This window comes from Physeter macrocephalus, chromosome 2 (assembly GCF_002837175.3).
Source record: "Physeter macrocephalus isolate SW-GA chromosome 2, ASM283717v5, whole genome shotgun sequence".
Classification (NCBI taxonomy): domain Eukaryota; kingdom Metazoa; phylum Chordata; class Mammalia; order Artiodactyla; family Physeteridae; genus Physeter; species Physeter macrocephalus.
This window is the reverse complement of record NC_041215.1, coordinates 136,212,648-136,234,010: the sequence shown is the minus strand read 5'-3', so window position 1 is coordinate 136,234,010 and position 21,363 is coordinate 136,212,648. Positions and strand designations below refer to the sequence as shown.

At 60.1% G+C, this 21,363-nt stretch overlaps 1 protein-coding gene across 6 annotated transcripts in view; it reads left to right on the top strand.

The window, feature by feature from the left end:
- Positions 1-21,363, top strand: part of PER2 (period circadian regulator 2) — a 43,014-nt gene that overhangs the window by 14,226 nt on the left and 7,425 nt on the right. For 2 of the 6 annotated variants that reach the window (XM_024124725.3, XM_028483150.2), the window contains 17 exons: positions 658-779; positions 1,768-1,969; positions 4,090-4,141; positions 5,230-5,372; positions 6,994-7,072; positions 9,283-9,389; positions 9,974-10,127; positions 10,368-10,476; positions 11,196-11,321; positions 11,772-11,856; positions 12,343-12,505; positions 12,593-12,720; positions 14,215-14,379; positions 15,361-15,615; positions 17,692-18,488; positions 19,594-19,780; positions 20,723-20,912. In XM_024124725.3, the coding sequence (XP_023980493.1) occupies positions 658-779; positions 1,768-1,969; positions 4,090-4,141; positions 5,230-5,372; positions 6,994-7,072; positions 9,283-9,389; positions 9,974-10,127; positions 10,368-10,476; positions 11,196-11,321; positions 11,772-11,856; positions 12,343-12,505; positions 12,593-12,720; positions 14,215-14,379; positions 15,361-15,615; positions 17,692-18,488; positions 19,594-19,780; positions 20,723-20,912 (3,064 nt within the window). The other 4 variants (XM_028483165.2, XM_028483159.2, XM_028483157.2 and 1 more) reach the window with 4 other exon arrangements.

Sequence of the window (21,363 nt, the reverse complement as noted above, 5' to 3'; positions counted from 1 at the left end):
CTCTGTCTCCGGGGCAGGTAAGGAACGCACGGCGCGGAGGGAGCACCGGCACCTCCAGTGCGCCGTTCTGCCGACAGCCCGTCCCCGGAGACCAGGCCCGGGACACCCCCGCCGGGGGTCACCTCAGCACGGCTCAGCTGTTGAAGTCGGGCACCCCGGGCTCCACTCGCCTGAGGGCTCCCCTCTGGGTGGAGGTAGCTTTGTCACCCTGTACGGGGCGTCCCGTGATGAGCGGTCCTCGTCTTCAGTTCTGTTCTGAACACTTCATTCTGAAGCAGGGTTGTTCCTCGTGCCCGGTGTTTCTAAGAGTCGATCTGCCCGGATGGGAGCGTCTGACCCCCGAGGGGGCAGATGCGGGGGCTGCCATGGCTGTCCTACGCGGAAACATTGGTGCCGCGTCACGGTTACAGGCCTTTGGGGAAAGTGGGGCTTAGGTAGAACCGTGTGGCCGTGTTATCGAAAATAACGTGTCTTTATTGTTTTAAAAATTTCTGTAATCAAGGGCCTTCTGATTTTTCAGGGAAAACAAAATCCCGGATTTCTGTTTGTCTAGCCTTCACACTTCTCTGTGTTCTGTGCCCACTTTCTCATGAGAAAGGTAGCGCCCCAGCCATGAGTTCGGGCCGCCCTCAGCCCTCCCCTTGGTCTCGCCTGCAGCCAACGAGGAGTACTACCAGCTGCTGGCGTCCGGTGAGGACCAGCCCCGCAGCGCCCGCGCGCCCGCCCTCACGGTGGAAGAAATCGAGAGCGTCACCTCCGAGTTCACCGGGAGGAACGCGGTAAGCGTCCTAACGGGCGAGGTCTTCACCCGGGAGGCTCAGCTCAGGTGGCCGAGGTCTTCACCCAGGGGAGCCGGCGGAACCTCAGTTTCATAGCAGCAGGGTTGGCAGTTTCAGGAAATGAGTTCCTTCCTTGAAGGAAGAGAAGGTAAGTCAGGGATTCCGAAGCGGCGCCCGAGTTCCCGCCTTGTGCTGTTCTCTGAGGCCGTCCGTCCTCTTGCGCTGACCCCACCGCACCCCCCGAGGGCGTGTGCGCGAGCCCCCCTTGACCGAGGGCGGGGCCCGCGCGGGGCGGGCACGTCGGGAGACTCCACAAGCTCATGCATTTTTAAGCAACCCATAAAGGCGAGGCCTCCCTGGAGGCCTGGGGAAGGGGAGGGAGTTACCCCCGGTTCTCAATTAATGAGAGGAAACCAGAGGGCAGGTGGGGACCCAGAGGTGCGGTGGCGGCCTCTGCAGAACGGGACCCGCCGGCCTCCCCGGCTCTTTCCTCCCGTGCCCGCCCTGCAGCTCAACCCGCGGGGAGCCCCGCCCCGAGCTCAGAGGGCCAGCCAGCGTGGGGAGAGCCCGTGGTGGGCCAGGGGGCCTGAGGCCTCCAGCCCCCCAGGCAGCCCTGAGCCCCGGGAGAGAGAGGAAGAGGCCCCCTCCCCCCTCCCGAATCACCCAGGCTGGACGCCAGGGAGCTCCATGCCCGGAGACCGAGCAGGTGACACAGCCGCGGGGAATCAGCACAGCTGGGGCTCCTTTTGGCAGTGGAACCCTGATGGGTGTTTTCGGATGACATCCCCCCGGGACCCCAAGATATGTAAGAGCGGAAGCAGAGTTATCCTTGTCAGGGCTGAGGAGAGGGGCCCAGAGGCTTCCCCTGACCCTTCACGCGTCCTGCTCCCTTCCCGTCTGTCGGCCCCGATTCTCTGCCCCTCGGGGGAAGGTGACCTGTCCAGTCCCCTCCAGCCCGGCCTCACCAGAATCGTGTTCTCCATTCCAGGACATGTTTGCCGCGGCCGTGTCCCTGGTGACCGGGAAAATCCTGTACATCTCTGACCAAGTGGTCTCCCTCTTCCGCTGTAAGCGGGGCACCTTCCACGACGCCAAGTTCGTGGAGTTCCTGGCGCCCCAGGACGTGGGCGTGTTCCACAGCTGCACCACGCCGTGCAAGCTGCCGCCCTGGGGTGTCCGCCGCCGAGCAGGTGAGGGCCCCGCGCCCGGGCTGCCTTGTCCCTCTCCACAGGCAGCGTGGGGAGGGGGCCGGGCGGGGCCGCCCCCGACTTGGGACTGCTGCCCGCCTCCCCTCCGCTGGAGGCCTGCAGTAGGCCCCCGTGCAGGGGCCTGAGGCTGCCCTGTCTGTCCCAGGTGCAAGATGAAAGGTGGTTTGCTCAGAATACATTTAGAGAGAGAAAAAAGTCTTTTCCTAAATTTCAGAAACGGAAAACTGCTTCAGAAGATTTTAAGACATGTCAGGCATTTTAGAAAGGAAGTTGATCGGAGCTGGGGTCTGGACATGAGGCTGCAGGGTCGGGGGAAGGACGGAGGTACATCTGGAAGGCTCCCTGCGGGTGGTGCAACGATGTCAGCGTAGCGGGGGGCTCTTCACCTCCGCCAGAGGCCGTGCCACCCTCCCGGGCTCAGACCCCGGCCTTCCAGGCGCTTCAGGCTCTAGTCTGCGCCCAGGTGGCTGCTTCCTCGGACCTCGGGTCCCCCACCCGCCCCCACGTTCCTGGCCACAGGGCTCTCACCGTCAAGTGTCGTGTGTCCTTGTCCTCCTGCAACATGGTTGGGGAGACTTTGCGTCTGGAAGGCATGGAAGCTCTCTCGTGACCAGCAAGGGCCTTCGCGTGAGTGGGTGCAGGAGGGGACCGGTTGACCAGACACGTCTTAGCAGAAACATGGCACGGGGTCCTGGCAGAAGGTACTGGAGAGGAGAGGGTCCCCACCAGCTCAGGCCTGTCAGTGACCAGGTGGCCGACAGCGTAAGTCCTGCAGCGTCTGTCCACCTGCACCTAGACTGTCATTAGCCCCTCGCTGGGCTCTGATTGCTCGGAGCTGAGATGGACCCAAAGAGGAGAAGCCAAGAGGGACGAGCAGGAAATGGACAGGGCCGGGAGTCACCCCAGAAAAGCTGGGCCTCAGTCATGATCTTAACCAGGAGCCAGCCCTGGCCGCGTCACCCAAAGCTGACTCCCATTTCGTCCTTGGCTCCTGGGTCAGCATCTCTGCTCACGTCGAAACGCTCCTCAGCCCACTGTCACCACCTCCTGGATCTTGGGTCCCTCCAGGCCATGGGGCTCCCCGCGTCCCCCTGCTCCCAGGCAGCCGGCAGCGGGGCCGTCACTGTCACAGCCACCTTTCAGCAGCTGTTCCTCCCTGACAACAGACAGCCCGAGGCCAGAAGCGCAGTTGGCTTTAGGGTTGACTCTTTAAAGGAGGAGACACTCGCTTCCCGTTTCAGAGGTAGAGCTGTCTGCTTTCTCCCCAAGTCCCAGCCCAAGGGCTGTGCAGTCAGATCACTAAAGTTTGTGGTGCACGTTACTAGGACCTGTCAATGCTGGGTCACCGCGTGGAGGGAGGGAGGCAGCTCTGCGTGTGGAGTCACAGCACGAACAGGCCGGCGCCATCTCCCCAGGCTGCTTGCCACTGAATTTTTGTCTGAATAGAAAAGAAGGACCAGGTGACTTCTTGAAGTCACCTTTCCAGGCCGGAAATTTTATATCATTTTCCCCAACCAGCAATCATCTACTTTTCCTCATTTCTTTTGAGTAGAGGAAGCTTTACGTGAAAGACCAAAGTCTAAGATTTCTTTTTCTAAAATGTGATTATTGTGGAAACACCATTCCGTCATCTCTGATGAGGTCACCCAGTCGAACTCATGTTTTTACTAGACATTTTAAATTTTAAAGTAAGTTAATATTTAGGAAAAGGATTGATGTAAGCTGTGAAATGCCCTGAGTTGCTTCTATTAGAATTAAATATCCCCCAAAATATGTAGCTTGAAACGTCCAGGGCTTTATATGCAAAAATTCTGCACGTCAGTCAGTACGTCTTCCACAGTTAAATTGGTCATTGGTTAGTGTGTTTGTAGCAGCGCTTTTAGCATGGCATAATTTGGTGAGCGCACGCTCATGAAATAGATTTCTCCGTAGTCAGAACCGTGGTACAAGGTCTCTAACCTAAGGGCTCTGCTCAGTGCCAGGTAAATCTGCATCACACCTTGACTCTTGATTCTCCTGCTTCTGCCTGGTCTGTGGGAAATAAAAGCACTGTCCCTGGTCAGTGGTGTAACTGGGTGAGTGACTGGGGCCTTTTCTTTTAGACTCTTTTACTCAAGAATGCATGGAGGAGAAATCTTTCTTTTGCCGCGTCAGGTAAGCCCAGGTTTTCCTGAATTTCATTGCACAGACTTTTCATCCTAAGGGCCTCTCGTAAAGGTGGAGGGGGTGCAGGGGTGCCCTCCACATGCCGCCAGCCGAGGCCACAAGCCCGCCCAGGCCCCGTTCTTTGGGGCTGAGGTGCTGCAGGAGCATCCCTGCCACACAGCATGAGCGTTCCTGAAAAGTCCGCGTGAAAACACATTTCCATAAGCAGAGTTATCTGCTCTGTTTTGTTTTGTTTTGTTTGGGGAGGGGGGGCGCCACTCGGCCTGTGGGATCTTAGTTCCCGGACTCGGGATTGAACCCGGTTCCCGGCAGTGGAAGCGCCGAGACCTAACCACTGGACTGCCAGGGAATTCCCGAGCCGTGTTTGAAGTGTGCACGAGATACTAAGGCTGGTCAACGATGGAGCGGTTTGCCTGCTCCGTGGGGGGAATGTCAGCCTGGGGAGCCCGGACTTGCCGTCCGTGACCCGGGAAACCGGCCGGCAGCCCCCACCTGGGAAGGCATGAACCCCAGGGTCCGCGAGGACCCCGGAAGCATGTGGGGCCTTTGGGTCGAGTGTACGTTTTTTCAGGGAGAGCCCCATAGCTTTCCCAACAGGTTTTTGGCCCCAAATCGAGTGACCAGTCGAGCACCCAGCTGCGGTATCAGGAGGGACCCTGGCCAGACACTGGCCCCTCAGAAGCTGGGGCTGGGACCCCACTGTTGGAGTAGCATCCTCTCCCCAATTAAGATGCAAACTACTCCAGAGAAGGGCCCCTGAAGCTCCCATGGCTCAGGCCGGTGACTCTCCAGCTGACCCCACACTGTCACCGGACATCTGAGGGTGAGGACAGAGGAGCGGGGCTGGGGGTTCCAGACCCTCGGGCGGGACGGAGGCACAGACCATAGACCGAGGGAGCACGTCCGGCTCGGCCTGGGTCCCCAGGTGAGGGGCCTGGCTCTGCTCTGCAGGCGTCCATGCACTAAATAAAAGGATTGCTGAGACATAACAGCTGCTGCTGGGGGAGAGGTGACCAGCAATAAAGGATGGTTCCTTCGGTCGTAATCCCAAACCTCTCATATGCCCTCCTCTGCAGTGTCGGCAAAAACCACGAGAGCGAAATCCGCTACCACCCGTTCCGCATGACGCCCTACCTGGCCCAGGTGCGCGACCGGCAGGGCACCGAGAGCCAGCTGTGCTGCGTGCTGCTGGCAGAGAGGGTGCACTCGGGCTACGAAGGTAACAGCTGGCCCAGGCCGCTCCCTCACTTCTTCCCGGGGTTCACATACATGTGTGTGAGGTGGGCTCCCGGCCCCTGCCTCTCCCCAGCCTCGGGCAGAGCCTCCATCTCCCTCGAGACTCAGCACCCACCTCTGTCACCTGGCCCTCCCTGTAATCCCATCCAACCACCTCTCCTTGTCGGCTAAAGGCTCCGGGCCCTGGCATCTCTCGCCCGGGTCCAGCCCGTCGCTGGACCGTGGGTGCCTTCCCCTTTCCCTGGCCACGGCCTTCCGTCCACGTAGCCTTGATGGGTCCAGGGCCCACGTCCCTTCTGTCCTCGCACTCCCCGGCCTCTGAGGTGCGGAACCGCAAAGCAGCCACCGCCTAAGAAGTAAGTGCCGGGCATTCCTCCCTGCTCACCTTGGCCCGTCCCACCTCCTGCTGGGTGTCCCGCCCTCCAGTACGGCCTGGCTCCTGCAGACCAGCTGTGGAGCCTCCAGAGCCCAGCGTTACCCTGACCCCCAGTCTCTGTCCTGCTGTTTCCTCCCCTAGGGCTCCTCCCCTCCACCTCTGCCTGTAGAAACCCAGTCATCCCAGCAGGCTTACCTCACCAGGTGTCCTTTTCTGGACCTGCTGGCTCCTCAGGCCACCCCCTCCCAAAGGACCCAAGGCACTTTGCCACGCTGCTTGTATCCTTCCAGCAGCCCCTCCTCATAGACTTTCTTGTGGCACGGCCTCGCGCTGGCCACAAGACCTGGCCAGGAACCTAGGTCCTCACCATGGCGACTCAGCAAGTCACGTGATTTCAAAATTCTCTGAAAGCAGGGCCATCTGTAACTCCTGAACCACAGGGATCCAGTTTAGTCCAGGTTTAATTGTATTTATAATTATCTCTCAGTGGTGAATGATGTCTTTTTTTAAAAGGCATTTCTTAAAAGTGATAGAAATGCTTTAGGGATATGAGTTTCTTTCAGATGTTTGATAGATTCCCACATATAGAACGTTCTCCTCTAAATATTCAGTGAAGACCCAGAGGGGTTACTCAGATCTCAGCAAGTTATCCCCCAAAATGATCAGAGCCTCCTTCCAGAATGAAAAATTTTGGAATTTTGAATGTTTTGTCCATGAATTTGGTAGTTGAGGAAAATTCTGCGTACGTGACTTCCTCTATGAAAATTACTCTTATCACCTCTGCCCACCTTAGAAACTGTGAAGTCCCAGTACAGTGACGTTTGCTGAGAATTTTGAATCCAAATACTTCACTCCTTTAAAAAAAATAATTTGTTCAGTTCACTCTTGTTGGATCTTAAACATCATGCAGACGGCCTTCCAGCATGATTTTGCTGAAAGAAGCCTAAACCTCACCACGTGGTTCTGCTAACATGGCAATTCCTAGCTTTCTAGACTAAAACTGGTCCACGAAGAAGTTGAGCAGTCTGGCTGGTGGTCGCCAAGCGTAGGGGCTGCTCTTCACCCTGCAGGACGCGCTCTGTCATTCAGAGCCCGCTGTTAATTTTTTCTCTGGCTCCCCATCATTCTCAATCGATCAGCACGTGGTGTTTTCCAGTAGTTGTCGTATGACTACATAAAGGACGTATGTCTTAGAATCAGAAATCTGTGCAAAATTCTTTTCTTTCAGCCCCTAGAATCCCTCCTGAAAAGAGAATTTTTACGACCACACATTCGCCAAATTGTTTGTTCCAGGACGTGGACGAAAGGTAAGCGATGCGGCGGCGTCCCCCTGCCAGCGCTCGCCTCTCCCGCGGCCCTGGCCTTGAAGTCGGTATCGCATCCTTTATGTCAGCCGCTCGCCCCCTCTCCCCGGATATTTTGTGTTTCAGCATTACCTTGGTAGTTACTTAATAACTAAGGAGAGCTCAATCAATTTTCATGTTTTTGACGCTGAAGCTGTTTAGCTAAAGCTAAGGCTGCATGTTATGTGTAATAATCCACTAAAACATTTAATTATACATAGACAATGAGATAATTATGGAATTACACTAAAAACCTCCTGAGGTATGGACGCTGTGTAGATGGGGCATTCTAGGAGCTGGTCATCGTTCTAACTGAGCCTGTCTTTATTACCTTGTTTAATAAACCCGTTTCAAAAATTGGACACACGAGTAAAGGCTGGTTCAACCAGGGGCCGTGTGCCTGGGGCAGCGTTAGGACACCCTCGGCAGGACCCCAGCACAAGTGCACCTTCCAGCCTGCGCGCCACAGGCTGCTACAGGGAGGGGGCCGCCCCGTACCTCTGCCCAGAGCCCACTCGGACTCCCCTCCCGCGCCTGCCACCCAGGGTGCTGTAGCTGGTGCCCACGGCCCCGCTGGGGTCGGGAGCACTGACCGTTCTGAGGGGCTCCGGGTTCTCTGGCGTCGGGTCAGGGGCCCCGTGTGACTTCCCCGGCCCCTGGGCAGATGCACGGAGACGCAGAGAATGCCGCGGCTGCCGGCAGTGATCGGGGAGAAGTCTCCTGGGAAGACACACGGGAAACACGCTGGGCTTCATGCGGTGGCATCCGTGGGGGGTCAGGACCTCCTCACTGCCCGCACCTGGTCTGGGGACGCGAGGTGCCCCCTCGGATGCAGGCCACGGGGCCTGCTGGACAAGTTCTGCTCTTGGGCGTCCAGGGCCCATCAGTCTCCACCGGCCGCTGACTGCTCAGGCGAGCAGGGCCGGCCGCCTGCGGCGGGATCTCCGGAGGGACGGCGGGCGTCGAGGTGCAGATTCCCAGCCCCACCCAGCCCTGCCCACAAGATCCTGGAGGCGGGGGACTGGGAGCTGCATTTGTGTAGCAATCCCAGGATAATTTTTATTCCTCCGAAAGACTAAGAACTCCTGTCTGCAGCTACCCCGGGTGTCCACTCATTTGTGTGCAGGAGGGCTGGTGGGCAGGTCGTCACGGGCCAGCAGGCTGCAGAGCCTTCCTCAGCAAAGCCCCGTGGGCAGCCCAGCCCACGAGCCCAGGCTGGCCGGGGCGCCTCCCTCGCCTCCCTCGCCTCCTCCGGCCAGCCCTTGACCAGGGACATTCTGCACGTCCTGTCCAAAGGGAGACACGAGGCCCAGAGAGCATGCCTCAGACAAGGAGGAGGGAATCCAAGAATGGCGCCGGGCCCAGGAGGAAGTTCTACCCCACACAGAACAGGCAGCCCTCGCTCTAGCGACGCAGGAGGACGTCCTCCACCAGAGCGGAAGGGTTTGGGGAAACAGCTGTTGGGAGGAAAGAAGACGGGCCTGGGAAGGGGAAGGCCGCGCTGCAGCGCAGGAGCGGGGGCGGCCGCTGAGCTGGCACAGGGTGCTGGACACGCAGAGGGGACGAAGGGGGACTGCGGGAGCTCGGTGCGAGACCTTGCCCAGAAAGCAAAACAGCAGCTCCCGGGAAGACCTGACGGGCACAGGGCGGAGGTCCCCAGCCAGTGGTGGCGACTCCTGGGGAGCCGCGGTCCATTGGGCCGGACACAGTGACCACACTTAGAGCAGAAGAGCACCTTGAGCTGGAAAAGACCACACGGGCGGGGCTCTCCTGGTGCCGGCAAACTTGTTAAAAAAAGACGTCCATGTCAGGCCACATCTAGCCGAACTTACGAGTGACACAAAACACGAAAAAGGTCTTAGGAGAAGAAAACAGCATTGTCCTGATTGATTCTTTCAGGAGCTCAGACGCAGAGCTAAAGCTCTGAGCCTGTAACGGGCAGGCTCTTGCAGGGCCTTATTTCCTATCGCAGACCCTCGCGATGCTGCCGGCGTTCGTTTGCTAATTAGTTAGAAGACTGACTGTTTCTTGCTTAGCACGACACCCCAATTGTGGTCTTTGGGGGATTTGGAGTCGGACTCGTTCCTGGAGATGGTCGGCTGCCCCGTTTGGAGGCTGTGTCCTGGCTCGTGTCCTGAAGCGCAGCCGTGACCCTGTGTGCGCTTGCTTTGCAGGGCGGTCCCCCTCCTGGGCCACCTGCCCCAGGACCTGATCGAGACCCCTGTGCTCGTGCAGCTGCACCCCAGCGACAGGCCCCTGATGGTCGCCATCCACAAAAAGAGTAGGTGCCCTTCTCACGGTCCATCCTGGGGGCATGGGCAAAGCTAGTGCACTCTGGGAGTGTCTTCCCGAGGTCGGCGCCCACGGGGAGGGGTCCGATGGGCTGCGGGCAAGGGGTGCCCCGCCTCCTGCCTGAGTCCTGGCGCTGTCAGTTGGTGGAGAGTCGTCCTCGGCCTCTCATCTTTTACCATTGGCTTCGCCAGCAGGCGGGAGGAGGAGAGACAGGGTCAGCTGCGGTGGGGGGTATGGGGGTGGTCTGCCCAGGCCAGGGGCTGGACGACACACGTCCCCACCAAGCCCAGGCCTCACCGGCACAGGTGACACTGAGCGTCCCGCTGGCAGCAGACCTGTGAGGCTCGCAGGGAAGTGTGTCCTAAAACATGTAAGGACACCGCCGCAAACAGCCCCCGGTCGCAATTTTGAATTGCAAGACGGGGGATTGAAGGTGGTGGCTTTGAAGAGGTATTGGCATCTCCTAAGTTCTCAGATGATTCCAGAATCAAGTGCATCTCCACGTGTCTTTTCTTGTACCGCGAACACCCGTTGAATCTCTTCACGCCCTGAACTCTGTTTTCGCTCTCCTAGTCGTGCAGTCCGGCGGGCAGCCTTTCGACTATTCCCCCATCCGGTTCCGTGCCCGGAACGGGGAGTACATCACGCTGGACACCAGCTGGTCCAGCTTCATCAACCCGTGGAGCAGGAAGATCTCCTTCATCATCGGGAGACACAGAGTCAGGGTGTGAGTGCTGCAGTTCCCCGGGGGGCTGGGAGACCAGGACCCAGGTCACCTCCCACCGCGTACCTGTGCTGACCTGCCCCCTGCCCCCTGGGGGGCCCGGGCCTCGTTCAGGCAGAGCAGTGAGCGGGGGGTGGGGGGGTGGGGGGGTGAGGAAGGTGGTGGGCCGGCAGGTGGCGGGCCGGGGGTCTGCAGGGAGGAGGGCGGGGCCCCGACTCACAGAGACAAACGAAAACCACGCAGGGGGCCTTTGAATGAGGACGTGTTCTCGGCTCAGCCGCGTGGGGAGGAGAAGGCCCTGCAGCCTGGCACCCAGGAGCTCACGGAGCAGATCCACCGGCTGCTGGTGCAGGTGGGCGGGCTGCCTGCACACCCTCCCTCCTGCCCCCGCAGGCAGCCCAGAGCTGCCCTGAGGCCTGCCGCACGCCCCCCCACCCCACCCCGTTCTCAGGCCCTTCTCCTCCTTCCAGCTCTGCGCTGCGCCCTGCTGCCCGTGGTGCTGGTCTCTGTCCCACCCGCGTGGGCCTTGCCCACATGGGGGCTGCCCCCCGCCTCGCACGTTCAGGGCGTCTGTGTCTGAACCACAGCTCTGGGCAAGTGGCTGAAGGGCGCACCCCTGCACCCCAGCCCAGTCCCCGCGTTCCAGGCGCCAGCCAACACGTGGCCCCCGTGGGTGGAAGGGGGAGGGACGTCGCGCTGGCCCCAGGGGGAACTGAGGACGCCCCTCCCTGTCCCTGGGGACACAGCACTCAAGACAGACTCCTGCAAGCACGTGGGCCCCACGAGGAGTGGCCTCCTGCTTCTCGGTTCCGGGGGCTATGGGAGCTGTCAGGCACCTTGTTTTATTCCCAAGCCCCGTGGCCGTGGACCCCCTGTCGGTGGAGTCTCCCGGGGACTGGGATCCGGGACGGCCCCGTGGGCGGAGCCCGGGAGCGCACTGCAGCCTGACCCTGGGTCCAAGCCCGGCCCCACCTGGTCCCCGCCGAGGGCCCCCGGGCAGGTCGCGGCGCCTCCGAGAGAAGGCGGGCGCACCGCGGCCCTCCCAGAGTCCTTCTGTGGCTGTCTCCCCAGCCTGTCCCACCCAGCAGCTCCAGCGGCTACGGGAGCCTGGGCAGCAGCGGGTCCCACGAACACCTCCCGAGCCAGACCTCCTCCAGCGAGTGCACCGGCCAGGAGGACCCCTGCCGGAGGAGAGCCGTACGTGCCCCTCTGTCCCTCTCTGTCTGTCATCTGTGACTCAAATGTCTGAGCACTTTAGAAACAGCCCTTGCTGGGGCCGAGCCTTTCCGACCTCACCTGCTTCTGGCTACTCTGAACTTGGCTCACCTGGGACTTGCTGTGTAACCTCGAAAGGGTGGAGGCAGCCACAGACTGGCTAGAGGTTCTGGTGAAAATTATTTAACAGGACAATCAAACAAAAGTGAGGACTTAACTGTAGGATTAGGGTTAGACAGAAGAAAATGTAACCTGCCATTCCCTTTACTTCTTCTTCTTCAGAATCGTAAAATCTGCTGTATCTAGTTCTGCCTCTCAGGTCTCATTCAGAACTTGCTTCTGTTGCCCTGGGATTAATCCTGCTTTTCTCTTTCCAGGGTGGGGCAAAGGCTGCGGGGGTCTCCCAGGGTGAATGATGTGTTTTTCTTTCAGGAGATTTGTAAAAATGGGAACAAGGTCAAAAGCAAAAGTCCTTACCCGGATGAATCTGGAGAACAAAAGAACAAGTCTGCTGCAGGTAACAAATGATCCAGCATTTCCTTAGTGAGACTTCAGCGTGGTGAGATGAAGAGGCGGAAAGCTGTACTGCCCGCAATTATTGTTATAATTGTTATTCCCGCCAAGACATGTTTGAAAAGACCGACCCTCCCCAAGGCAGGGAGCGTCGATTGACCATAAGGCGCCTGTGATCTTATTGGCCCTGAGAGTTTCAGGAGTTCAAGTGAAGAACTGACCTTTCCCACTGCTGAGTCCCTGACCCTGGGGACAGGCCGGACCGAGTGCTGCAGAGAGCGCACCCCCCAGCCCCCCCTGCGGACGGCACAGCAGTGCTGGCTCAGCAGGGCTGCACGAATACCAGGCTGTCACCGGGCCTCTGCGTCCGTGAAGCATATTCTGAGGCCCCAGCCTTATCTTTAGGTAGAATTAAAGTGATTTGTAAGTATAGAGTGTGCTCTGGGGGAAACAAGGATTAACTGAAAAAACAATGTTGTCGTTCCTCCAGGAATGCAAAGCAGTTCCCCGGCTCAGATGAAAGCTGTTCCAGCCACGGAAAAGGACAGCTCCAGGGCCAGCCTGCCCGAGGCCGGCCTTCCTGAGGAGCCGGCCTTCAAGAACCCGCTCGCCGGCTCCTACCAGCAGATCAGCTGCCTGGACAGCGTCATCAGGTGCGGCCCTTCTGGCCCCCCTCCCCACCCAGCTGCTCACACCGTGGGGTTCTCTGTTACATGAAGCCCTTTGTCACCCGCCCACAGGTACCTGGAGAGCTGCAGTGAGGCCACCACCCTGAAGAGGAAGTGTGAGTTCCCGGCACACCTTCCCACACCAAAGGTCAGCGACAAGCGCAAGGCCACCGCGGGCGCCGCCGGGCCACATGCCGCAGGTACCTGGTTCGTTTGAGCTGTGAGCTGCGGGATAACTTAGACCCTCTCTGGTGGGATCAGGCGTCATTTGAGGTCCTGGAGCCCCTTCTTCCAAGAGGGTTCTGAGTGGCTTCAGGGACACGGTATTGGGGTATAGGCTATTTTTTTTAATTAGTTTATTTATTTCTGGCTGTGTTGGGTCTCCGTTTCTGTGCGAGGGCTTTCTCTAGTTGCGGCGAGCGGGGGCCACTCTTCATCGCGGTGCGCGCGCGGGCCTCTCACTGTCGCGGCCTCTCTCGTTGCGGAGCACAGGCTCCGGACGCGCAGGCTCAGTAATTGTGGCTCACGGGCCCGGTTGCTCCGCGGCATGTGGGATCTTCCCGGACCAGGGCCCGAACCCGTGTCCCCTGCATCGGCAGGCAGATTTTATTGAAAAGAGTAACTAATGTAATTTTAAGATCTCTTTGTATTTCCTGTGCATAAAGAGAAGCATAACAATAATTATCAAATTTACAACCTTGCATTTATTTTCAAAGTGGATTTTTTTTTTTTTTTTTTTAATTTTTGGCCGCGTTGGGTCTCCGTTGCTGCGCGAGGGCTTTTCTCCAGTTGCGGCGAGCGGGGGCCACTCTTCATCGCGGTGCGCGGGCCTCTCACCGTCGCGGCCTCTCGTTGAGGAGCACAGGCTCCAGACGCGCAGGCTCAGTAGTTGCGGCTCACGGGCCCGGTTGCTCCGCGGCACGTGGGATCTTCCCGGACCAGGGCCCGAACCCGTGTCCCCTGCATCGGCAGGCAGATTCTCAACCACTGCGCCACCAGGGAAGCCCTAGGCTGTGTTTTAAATGACCAAAGTAGCTCAGAAAGTCTTATGAGCTGGAGATAAAGGTGGTTCTGGACTTTGAGGGCAGGATCCTGTGAGGCTGCTGGAGGCCGGGGCCTCTCGGGCTGTCATGCTTGGGCGTCTCAGAGGAGGACTGGCCTCTGAGGGTCAGTGACCCCACGAGTCAGATGAGACCTCAGGCCCTTCAAACGTGAGGGCGTTGCCGGTGGCCACCGCCAGGATCAGAAGTGGGGTCTGCCATTGTGGGCGGAAGCCCAGGCGACCGGACAGCCGTGCCCTGGTGGGGACTGGCCCAGCCCACAGGGAGGGAGCGCCACCTGCCTGCCTGCACTCAGCAGACGGGCTCCTGGCTGCCGGGCGGCCCTCCCCGCAGGCCCACGGCAGAGGCCCTGACCCAGGGCGCCGCAGTCACCTGCCGCCTGCCGCCTCCCTCCTCCCAGAGGACTCAGGAGGTCAGGGCGGCGGCGTTCCCATTTCAGAATCTCCTCTTCTCCGCCATCCCCCGTGGATAAACACCTGAGGACAGAGCGTCACCTGCCAGGACGTGTGCAGACTTGCAGCTGCCCCCGTCCCTGCCCCCGGTACTGGGCACCACCTAGGCCTCCACGCGGCTTATCCCGACAGTTCGTTTTTATCACGTTTTTGTGTCTTGCTTCCATTTTCCCTTATAAAGAGAGCGCATCACCCTCCAAGGGGAACAGCCACGCGGACATCAGCACGCACTTGACCTCGCTGACGCTGCCCAGCAAGGCGCAGAGCGCGGTGTCCCTCACCAGCCAGTGCAGCTACAGCAGCACCATGGTTCACGTGGGCGACAAGAGGCCACGGCCTGAGCTCGGTATGTCCGCTGCTCCCTGGGTGACGCCGGGAGAAGGCCGGCTTGAACGATAGAGACGAGAAGTTTTGACTGCCGTCCTCGGGTTCTCTTTAAGTTTATCCAAGTGTGGAAGAAGCTACACAGCCCAGTAAGAGGGGTGCAGGAAATCTGTGCAGTGCCGGGCGGGGGCGGCCACCCCTGTCCTGCCCTCGCTGCGCTCTGGCTCCACCTGGGACAGGTGTCCGCTCAGGTGTCGATATGGAGGGGCCTCCCAGGCCTCCCGCTTCGTTGGTGCCGAGAGAAGCCTGGGGACGAGCCCGCCCCCCCAGCCCGCTTCCTCGGATGGGATTACAAGCCTTGCCCTCCCCGTCTGAGGGCAGGAGCCAGTACGGGTCTAATAGCAGGCCGACCAAGGGCGTCACGCTGAGCTGTCCTTCAGACCCCGCGAGTAAAACGAATCCTGAATCCGTTCTTTGCTCGGAAGAGGGGCGTGACGAGGGCAGACGTACACGTCAGAGAGTCAGCGTCCAGCCCCTTCCGGGATGGTCCGTGGCCCCACCCGCCCCATCCTGTCTGCGCCCGCAGTTCCACTGGCCACACTGTCAAGCCCGTGGTCCTGAGCCAGGATGAGGCCGTGCACCAGCCTTAGCCTCTTGCGCTCTGAAAGCACAAGACAGCCTGGAGTGTCTTCAGCGTCAGAGGCTGAAAAACCCCCGAGGTGCCCCGGTTTAGAGGACTGATCCCGGAGCCCCCTGGGTACTGGGGCTTCCTACCCCTGCTTTTTGCCTTTGGTCATTCACTTTCTCAGAAAGCTAAACAAATACATCATGTTGTGGGCACGCTGTGGGCATCGTGAAGGAATCGTATCCCCACGCTGTGGGCATCGTGAAGGAGTCTTACGTGTGAACAATTTCTGTTCTTCGTAGGTGCAGTATGTGTTTTTTCAGTCGTTTTAAAATAGAAGGGCCCTTGCAGATGAGAGCTGTGCGTCTTCTGTTACAGAGACGGTGGCAGATGCTGCCAGCGGGCCCGAGTCTCTGGCCTGCCCGGCGGGCTCCGTGCTGCCCCGCGGCCTCGGCCAGGAGCAGGAGCCCTTCCGGAAGCTGGGCCTCACCAAGGAAGTGCTGGCCGCCCACACCCAGAAGGAGGAGCAGAGCTTCCTGCTCAAGTTCAGAGAAATAAGAAAGCTCAATGTCTTCCAGTCTCGCTGCCATTATTACTTACAGGACAGATCCAAGGGGCAGTCGAGTGAAAGAGGTAAGAGGTAATACCTGAACTGAAAGCGGATTTATTTTTTAACTTTATTCTTAATGCTACTGAGTCTAGTGCCGCTTTCAGAAGGCGAAATGTCCCCAGTTTAGGACTCGTGGGTTTGTAAGAAGCTGTTGGAACTGGACCAGTGATGCTCTCAAGGATGTCACCTTGTGTTCCCAAGGGAGCAGTGCTGTAAATAGTGGAGACAGTCCCAGCCCAGCCCCCTGTGGAATGCAGGGCGGGCAGTTGCAATGCTGCCGTGTCAGACATTTCTTGCCTGGGTGACTCTGAGAAGCAAGAGACCCTACCCCAGCTTCCCACCCAGACAGGACCCTCAGAGGACCAGCTGGGCTAATGCACCGCCCAGAGAAGGAGCACGGCACTGACGGGGCGTTTGGTGTCAGGCCCCTGAGGGAGGAGGGAGCCCTGGACGACACTGTAGGAGGGAATGGTGCCCTTCTCCCCCCGAGCAGTACGCTCCTGGCGGATTGGCCTCAGGGCCAGGCTGCAGACTCCAAGCCCGACAGAGCCCGGGGGTGCGTGAAGCTGCCCTTTAGGCTGAGAGCCATCAGGTGCTCAACGGGCAAGGGATGAAGTGGAACAGACGAGCTTCCCTGCCCCTTTTCTGGTCCAGGAGCCTGGCTCCCAACCCCCAGCCACCTTCCCAGGCCCCACGGACAAGGCTGAGCTGATCAGAGATGCCGCCACTTCCCTGGGCTCCCAGGCCGTGACACAGGGATCAGAGCTGAGGGCTAGTGAGCCCAGGGCACACACACTACGAGGACGCAACTCCCCCTGGTCTCTGGGCAGACACAAATGTCCCCGAAGTGAGAGGCTGACACGCTCCTTAAGGAGTTTATCTTTCCTCCTCTCCTCCTTTCCCCCTCCTCCCCAGACCCAGGGTTACTGCCAGCGCATCGGGAACCCCTGTGGAAACCAGCAGACAGTGCCCACGCCGCCGTAGCCCCAGCTTGGTGCAGAATTCCAGCCCCCTCTCGCCCCCTCGGCTGCGCATTTCGTGCAGTGCACAGACTGCACAGCTGTCCACAGCAGCCCTGCCCGGACCCTGGTGTGGCATCCCAGGAGCCCAGTGCTGTAGCGCCAGGTCCCAGTAGGGGACAGATTTCCTGTAGGAAGAACACCAGGCAGAGAGGCTGAATGGCAAAACCTCCACCCGCTTAGCAGTCTGCTTTGGGCTGGACCATTTGCCTTTAGCATGTGGCACGGCCGGCAGGGGATGTCCTCGCACACCTGCTGCAGGAGCCCGGAGTTACCCTCTGCGACAGGAGAGGAAAAGCTGAGGTTCCTGGGACCCTTCCATTGCCCACGCCACCCTCCACCCCCGCTCGGCATGACCTCCGAGCCCACAGCACTCCCAGCGCCGGCCGGTGCCCAGGGGAGGTGGGGGGAACATGCCCCAGGGTCCCTTATGTCACTGGGTGGAGCCCCTCCAGCCTCCTGAGAAAGGCCCTCTCAGCAACCCTCATCGTCAGAGAGGAGGACCTTGGTTCCAAGGGCGAGTGTTCCTTCGGCCCTTTGGCTTCACTGGGCTGGAATCCCAAGCTTTCTAGGCAGGAGACGTCTCTTTTTAAGGAACAGCAGTGATAGAGCTCGTAACATTGACAAATAAGGTTAGATGAGATCAGTGGTTCTGCCTTTGAGGTTTCACAAGCCGCTCTTGGGGAATAGCGTCGACTTGCCAGCCTTCTTACTGTTTTGGACAAATAAAACCTTCTTGATACCGCTTATCACTATTACTTCATGAAAGAAACGGCATTTTAGTATGAGAAGAAAGCAAGGAATGTGATCTTGCAACAAAGGTGGTCCTTTAAATGGATTGAATCCAGTTTTATGAAAACCTAACGTTTTGCCCTGATTTTTCTCACTTCACTGAGGATCCGGGGAGACCGGGTGGCGGCCCCACGATCCCCAGGCTGGCGATGGGGAGCGTGGGACTGACTGTTGAACTGGGAGGTGCCTTCAGGTTTCTGAGGTTCTACAGATCTCTGAGAATTGACGTAACAGGAAGCATAACATAATGTTTACATTTTAACTCTTGTTGTTTTCCCATTATTTTAGCTGCTCCTGGACTAAGAAATACCTCTGGAATAGATTCATCTTGGAAAAAAACGGGGAAGAACAGAAAACTTAAGTCCAAACGGGTCAAGCCTCGAGACTCCTCGGGGAGCACTGGGTCCGGGGGGCCCCCGCCCCAGCGGCTGCCGCTGGTGGGCCTGAATGCCACAGCCTGGTCGCCGTCGGACACGTCCCAGTGCAGCTGCCCCGCGATGCCCTTCCCCGGCCCGGTGCCCGCTTACTCCCTGCCCGCGTTTCCACCCGCCGGGGTAGTGCCAGCTCCGGGGACCGTGGCAGCGGCACCCGGAGCTCTCCACGCCAGCCTCGCGCTGCCCACGGACACCCAGCGCGAGTTCGCCGTCCAGCCCCCGTCGTTTGCCGGCCCCTTGGCCCCGGTCGTGGCCTTGGTCTTACCCAGCTGCTCCTTCCCCCCGGTGCCCCTGAGCCTGCCCCCCGCTTTCTTCCCCGGCCAGCCGAGCTTGCCGTCCGAGGTGATTCCTGCCTCGCAGCCCGAGTTCCCTGGTCGGACCTCATCCCCCAAACGGCCGCACACGTGTCCCCCGGCAGAGCGTGGGCCGCCCGGGTCGCGCGTGGCCGCCCGGGCCGCGCTGCCCTCAGCCGCGGGGTCCGCAGGCAGGACGTCGCCGCCGCTCTTCCTGTCCCGCGGGAGCTCGCCCCTGCAGCTCGACCTGCTGCAGCTGGACGAGGCCCCCGAGGGCGGCTCTGCGGCCGCAGGGCCCACGGGGCCCCACCGCAAGCCTGGCTCATCCTGGGCCCGGCAGCCCGAGGCACCGCCGCCCGTAAGCATCTCCTGGTGCCCTCTGTCTCACGAAGGCAGGCGGCGAACGCGGGCGCCGCGGCGGGTCGCGAACATCCTCACCTCAGGTGGCCCTGCGCTGAGGTCACTACCAAGCCATTTCAGTTCCGACATAAACACATGTGCTAGGAAATAACATTTTCCAGGTAAAAGACTCTCTCAGAGTAGACCAGTTTTTATTGCCTTGGGATCTGAAGGGAAGAAGGGAGATTGATTGTCTGATGGCGGATGCAGGGTCCGAATAGCCACAGGTCATTTCGTGACCCGTCGTCTCGGGCCTCCAAGTTTTCAATGAATACTTGGAGGCTAAAGCACAGTCAGGTGAAAGGTCAGACCGGAGGCTCCTTGGAGGGCAGCTGGCAGCAGAGGCGCTCCCGGCCAGGGAGCAGGGCCAGGAGGGAGCCGGAGACCAGCGCCGCGGGGGTGCCTCCTCCCAGGTCTTCAGGGGCGTTGGCGTGTACTCGGTTAATGAAGTTGTAGTTTGATTTCCAGTTAATGCTTCTGTGTCCTGAGAGCTTCGGTGTGTGGTCGCATCCGCTGAGGCAGTGTGATGCGTAGGCCCTCCCAGGAAGGAGCTGCGCGGGGCTCCCCTGCCCGAGCTCCTGGGAGAGCAAGTGGGAACAGGCTGGCTGTCCCAGCACGGCTGCTGCCCTCCTGACTCCCGGGCCTACAGTCTGGGTGCCAAGGATTGGAGGGTTGGGGCGCTCCCAGGCCAAGCGCCCCTCATGCCCAAGCCCGTCCCCGCTCTGGGGGCGCGGGAGCCGGGAAGCCAGAGCCCGCCTCTGCGAGGAGCGGCTTTGGGGTGCTGCAGAAGACACTTGCCCGCCTTGGCGGAGGAACAGGCGTGAGGCTTCCCCCGCAGGGATCCAAGAGCTGCCGTCTTTAGTGGGTCTCTCCCCAAAGTAAATTTAATTAGATGGCATCCATCCCACCACCAAGAGTCTCACTGTGGTCCCAGTAACCACGGGGTCTGTGCATGTGGCACGGGAAGGGAGGGCCAGCGGTCCAAGGAGGGCGCACCCGCTGGGTCCCTGAGAGTCTGGTGCAGACAAGACACCTGACTTGGTGTCTCCTCCCTGTTCCCAAAGTGCGACAAGCCCAAGGACGCCCAGAGCAGCGACGCCCTGTCCACGTCCAGTGGCCCGCTCCGCCTCCTGCTGCACGAGGACCTCTGCTTGGCCACGGGCTCAGCCCCGTCCGGGAGCGGGGCCTCCGCCACCTCCTGCTCCCTGGGCCCCGGCTCGCTGGGCTGCGACGCGTCCAGAAGTGGGGCAGGTATGTAGGTGGTGCTGGGAGCGCCTGGGAGTCGAGGCGGGGTGGGAGGTGGCAGGTGTGCTTGCAAGATTCTCACGTGATACACCTGGGTGTCCTTGACTCTCTGCACCCCAGGGAGCCAGTCACCCCAAGCCGCAGGCTGACTTGGGCAGGGCCCCGCGTCAGGTGCAGCCTGGGCCCCGACATCCAGGCATCCAGCTGCACGCCGAGCAGCTCCTCGGAGCCCACGGCAGTGCAGACGGGCAGCTGGGTTCCTCCTGCCCCGCTCCACCCGTGCGGACGGCAGCCCCGGCCCGGCCCAGTTCCCTGTTGCCCGCCACTCTCGACCTCAGCGGCACTGCAGGCCCCCCACCCCAGCTGGCGCTGGTTGGACTGTCCCCGGGGCTCCCCGGGTGTGCCAGGAGGGCTGGCAGTGGCTCGCCTCCCTGAGTTAGATGCCCTGGTGAGAAGCTAGCGTGCGGACCGACCAGGATCGTTCAGGTGTGATCTGGAGCCGCCCCACGGGAGGCGCACACGCTCTCCCCGGGCTGTAAGACCCCCGCTTCCCTGAAGTGAGCGGGCCCCTCTCCCTGCGGGAGGCCTGCCGGGAAGCGCTCCGGGACAGCCGCCTGCCACTCACAGGGCAGCTTCTCTGTGGTCTGGCTTAGTCCGGAGGTCGTGAGCCTGGGAGCCAAGAGCGCGGCTTCTAAGATAGAGCCCCACCTGGACTCCTCGGGGCCTCCCCAGGAGAGAAGCACCTCCATGGTACCAGCTGATAGCCCGTTTTTAAATTATGCAGACAATTCAAGAACGGGAAGGAGAAGGGAAGATCCACCAACGCAGGCACCAGTCACCAAATAAAAGGCTTCAGCTCCCCGATGTTGCCGTCCCTTTACAGGAGCACGGCGTGCAGGGCCAGCGCGGTAGTCAGGGTTTTGACCGGCCATGTTTGTGTTTCTAAAGGTGGCGGCAGCACAAGTCACACCAGCACGTATTTTGGAAGCATGGACTCCTCCGAGAGTAACCGCACAGCGAAAGCGAAGGTGGACAGGGAGGAGAGCGAGCACCTCAAGCACGTCCTCCAGGACCCCGTCTGGCTGCCCGTGGCCGGCCCGGACGACAGCGTCACGATGGCGTACCGGATGCCTTCGCGGTAACCGTTCGCCGCCTGCTCGGGGCGGTGAAGGGCTGGGCTCGCGATTCCCCGGAACCACGAGGCCAGAGGCCTTCCCTCGGGAGCCTTCTCTCCGATTGAGCTGAGGGCGCAGACAGAAGCAGGGCCCCCTAGATGGTGCCGCTGGCCACGCAGAGCCCGCAGAGCGACCTGCTACAGGCCTCCAGGATGATGGGCTCTGGGGACCCGGCACGGTGTCACAAGACGTTTACAAAGCTTTCGTGCCAACATCGTCTCTTTTGCTCTGTTGCCTGCAACCCTATGTGGTCAGTGATGTGTGGTGTGTGTGGTGTGTGCGGTGTGCGGTGTGTGTGGTGTGTGTGTGGTGTGTGTGTGTAGTGTGTGCGGTGTGCGGTGTGTGCGGTGTGCGGTGTGTGCGGTGTGTGCGGTGTGTGTGGTGTGTGTGTGTGGTGTGGTGTGTGTGTGTGGT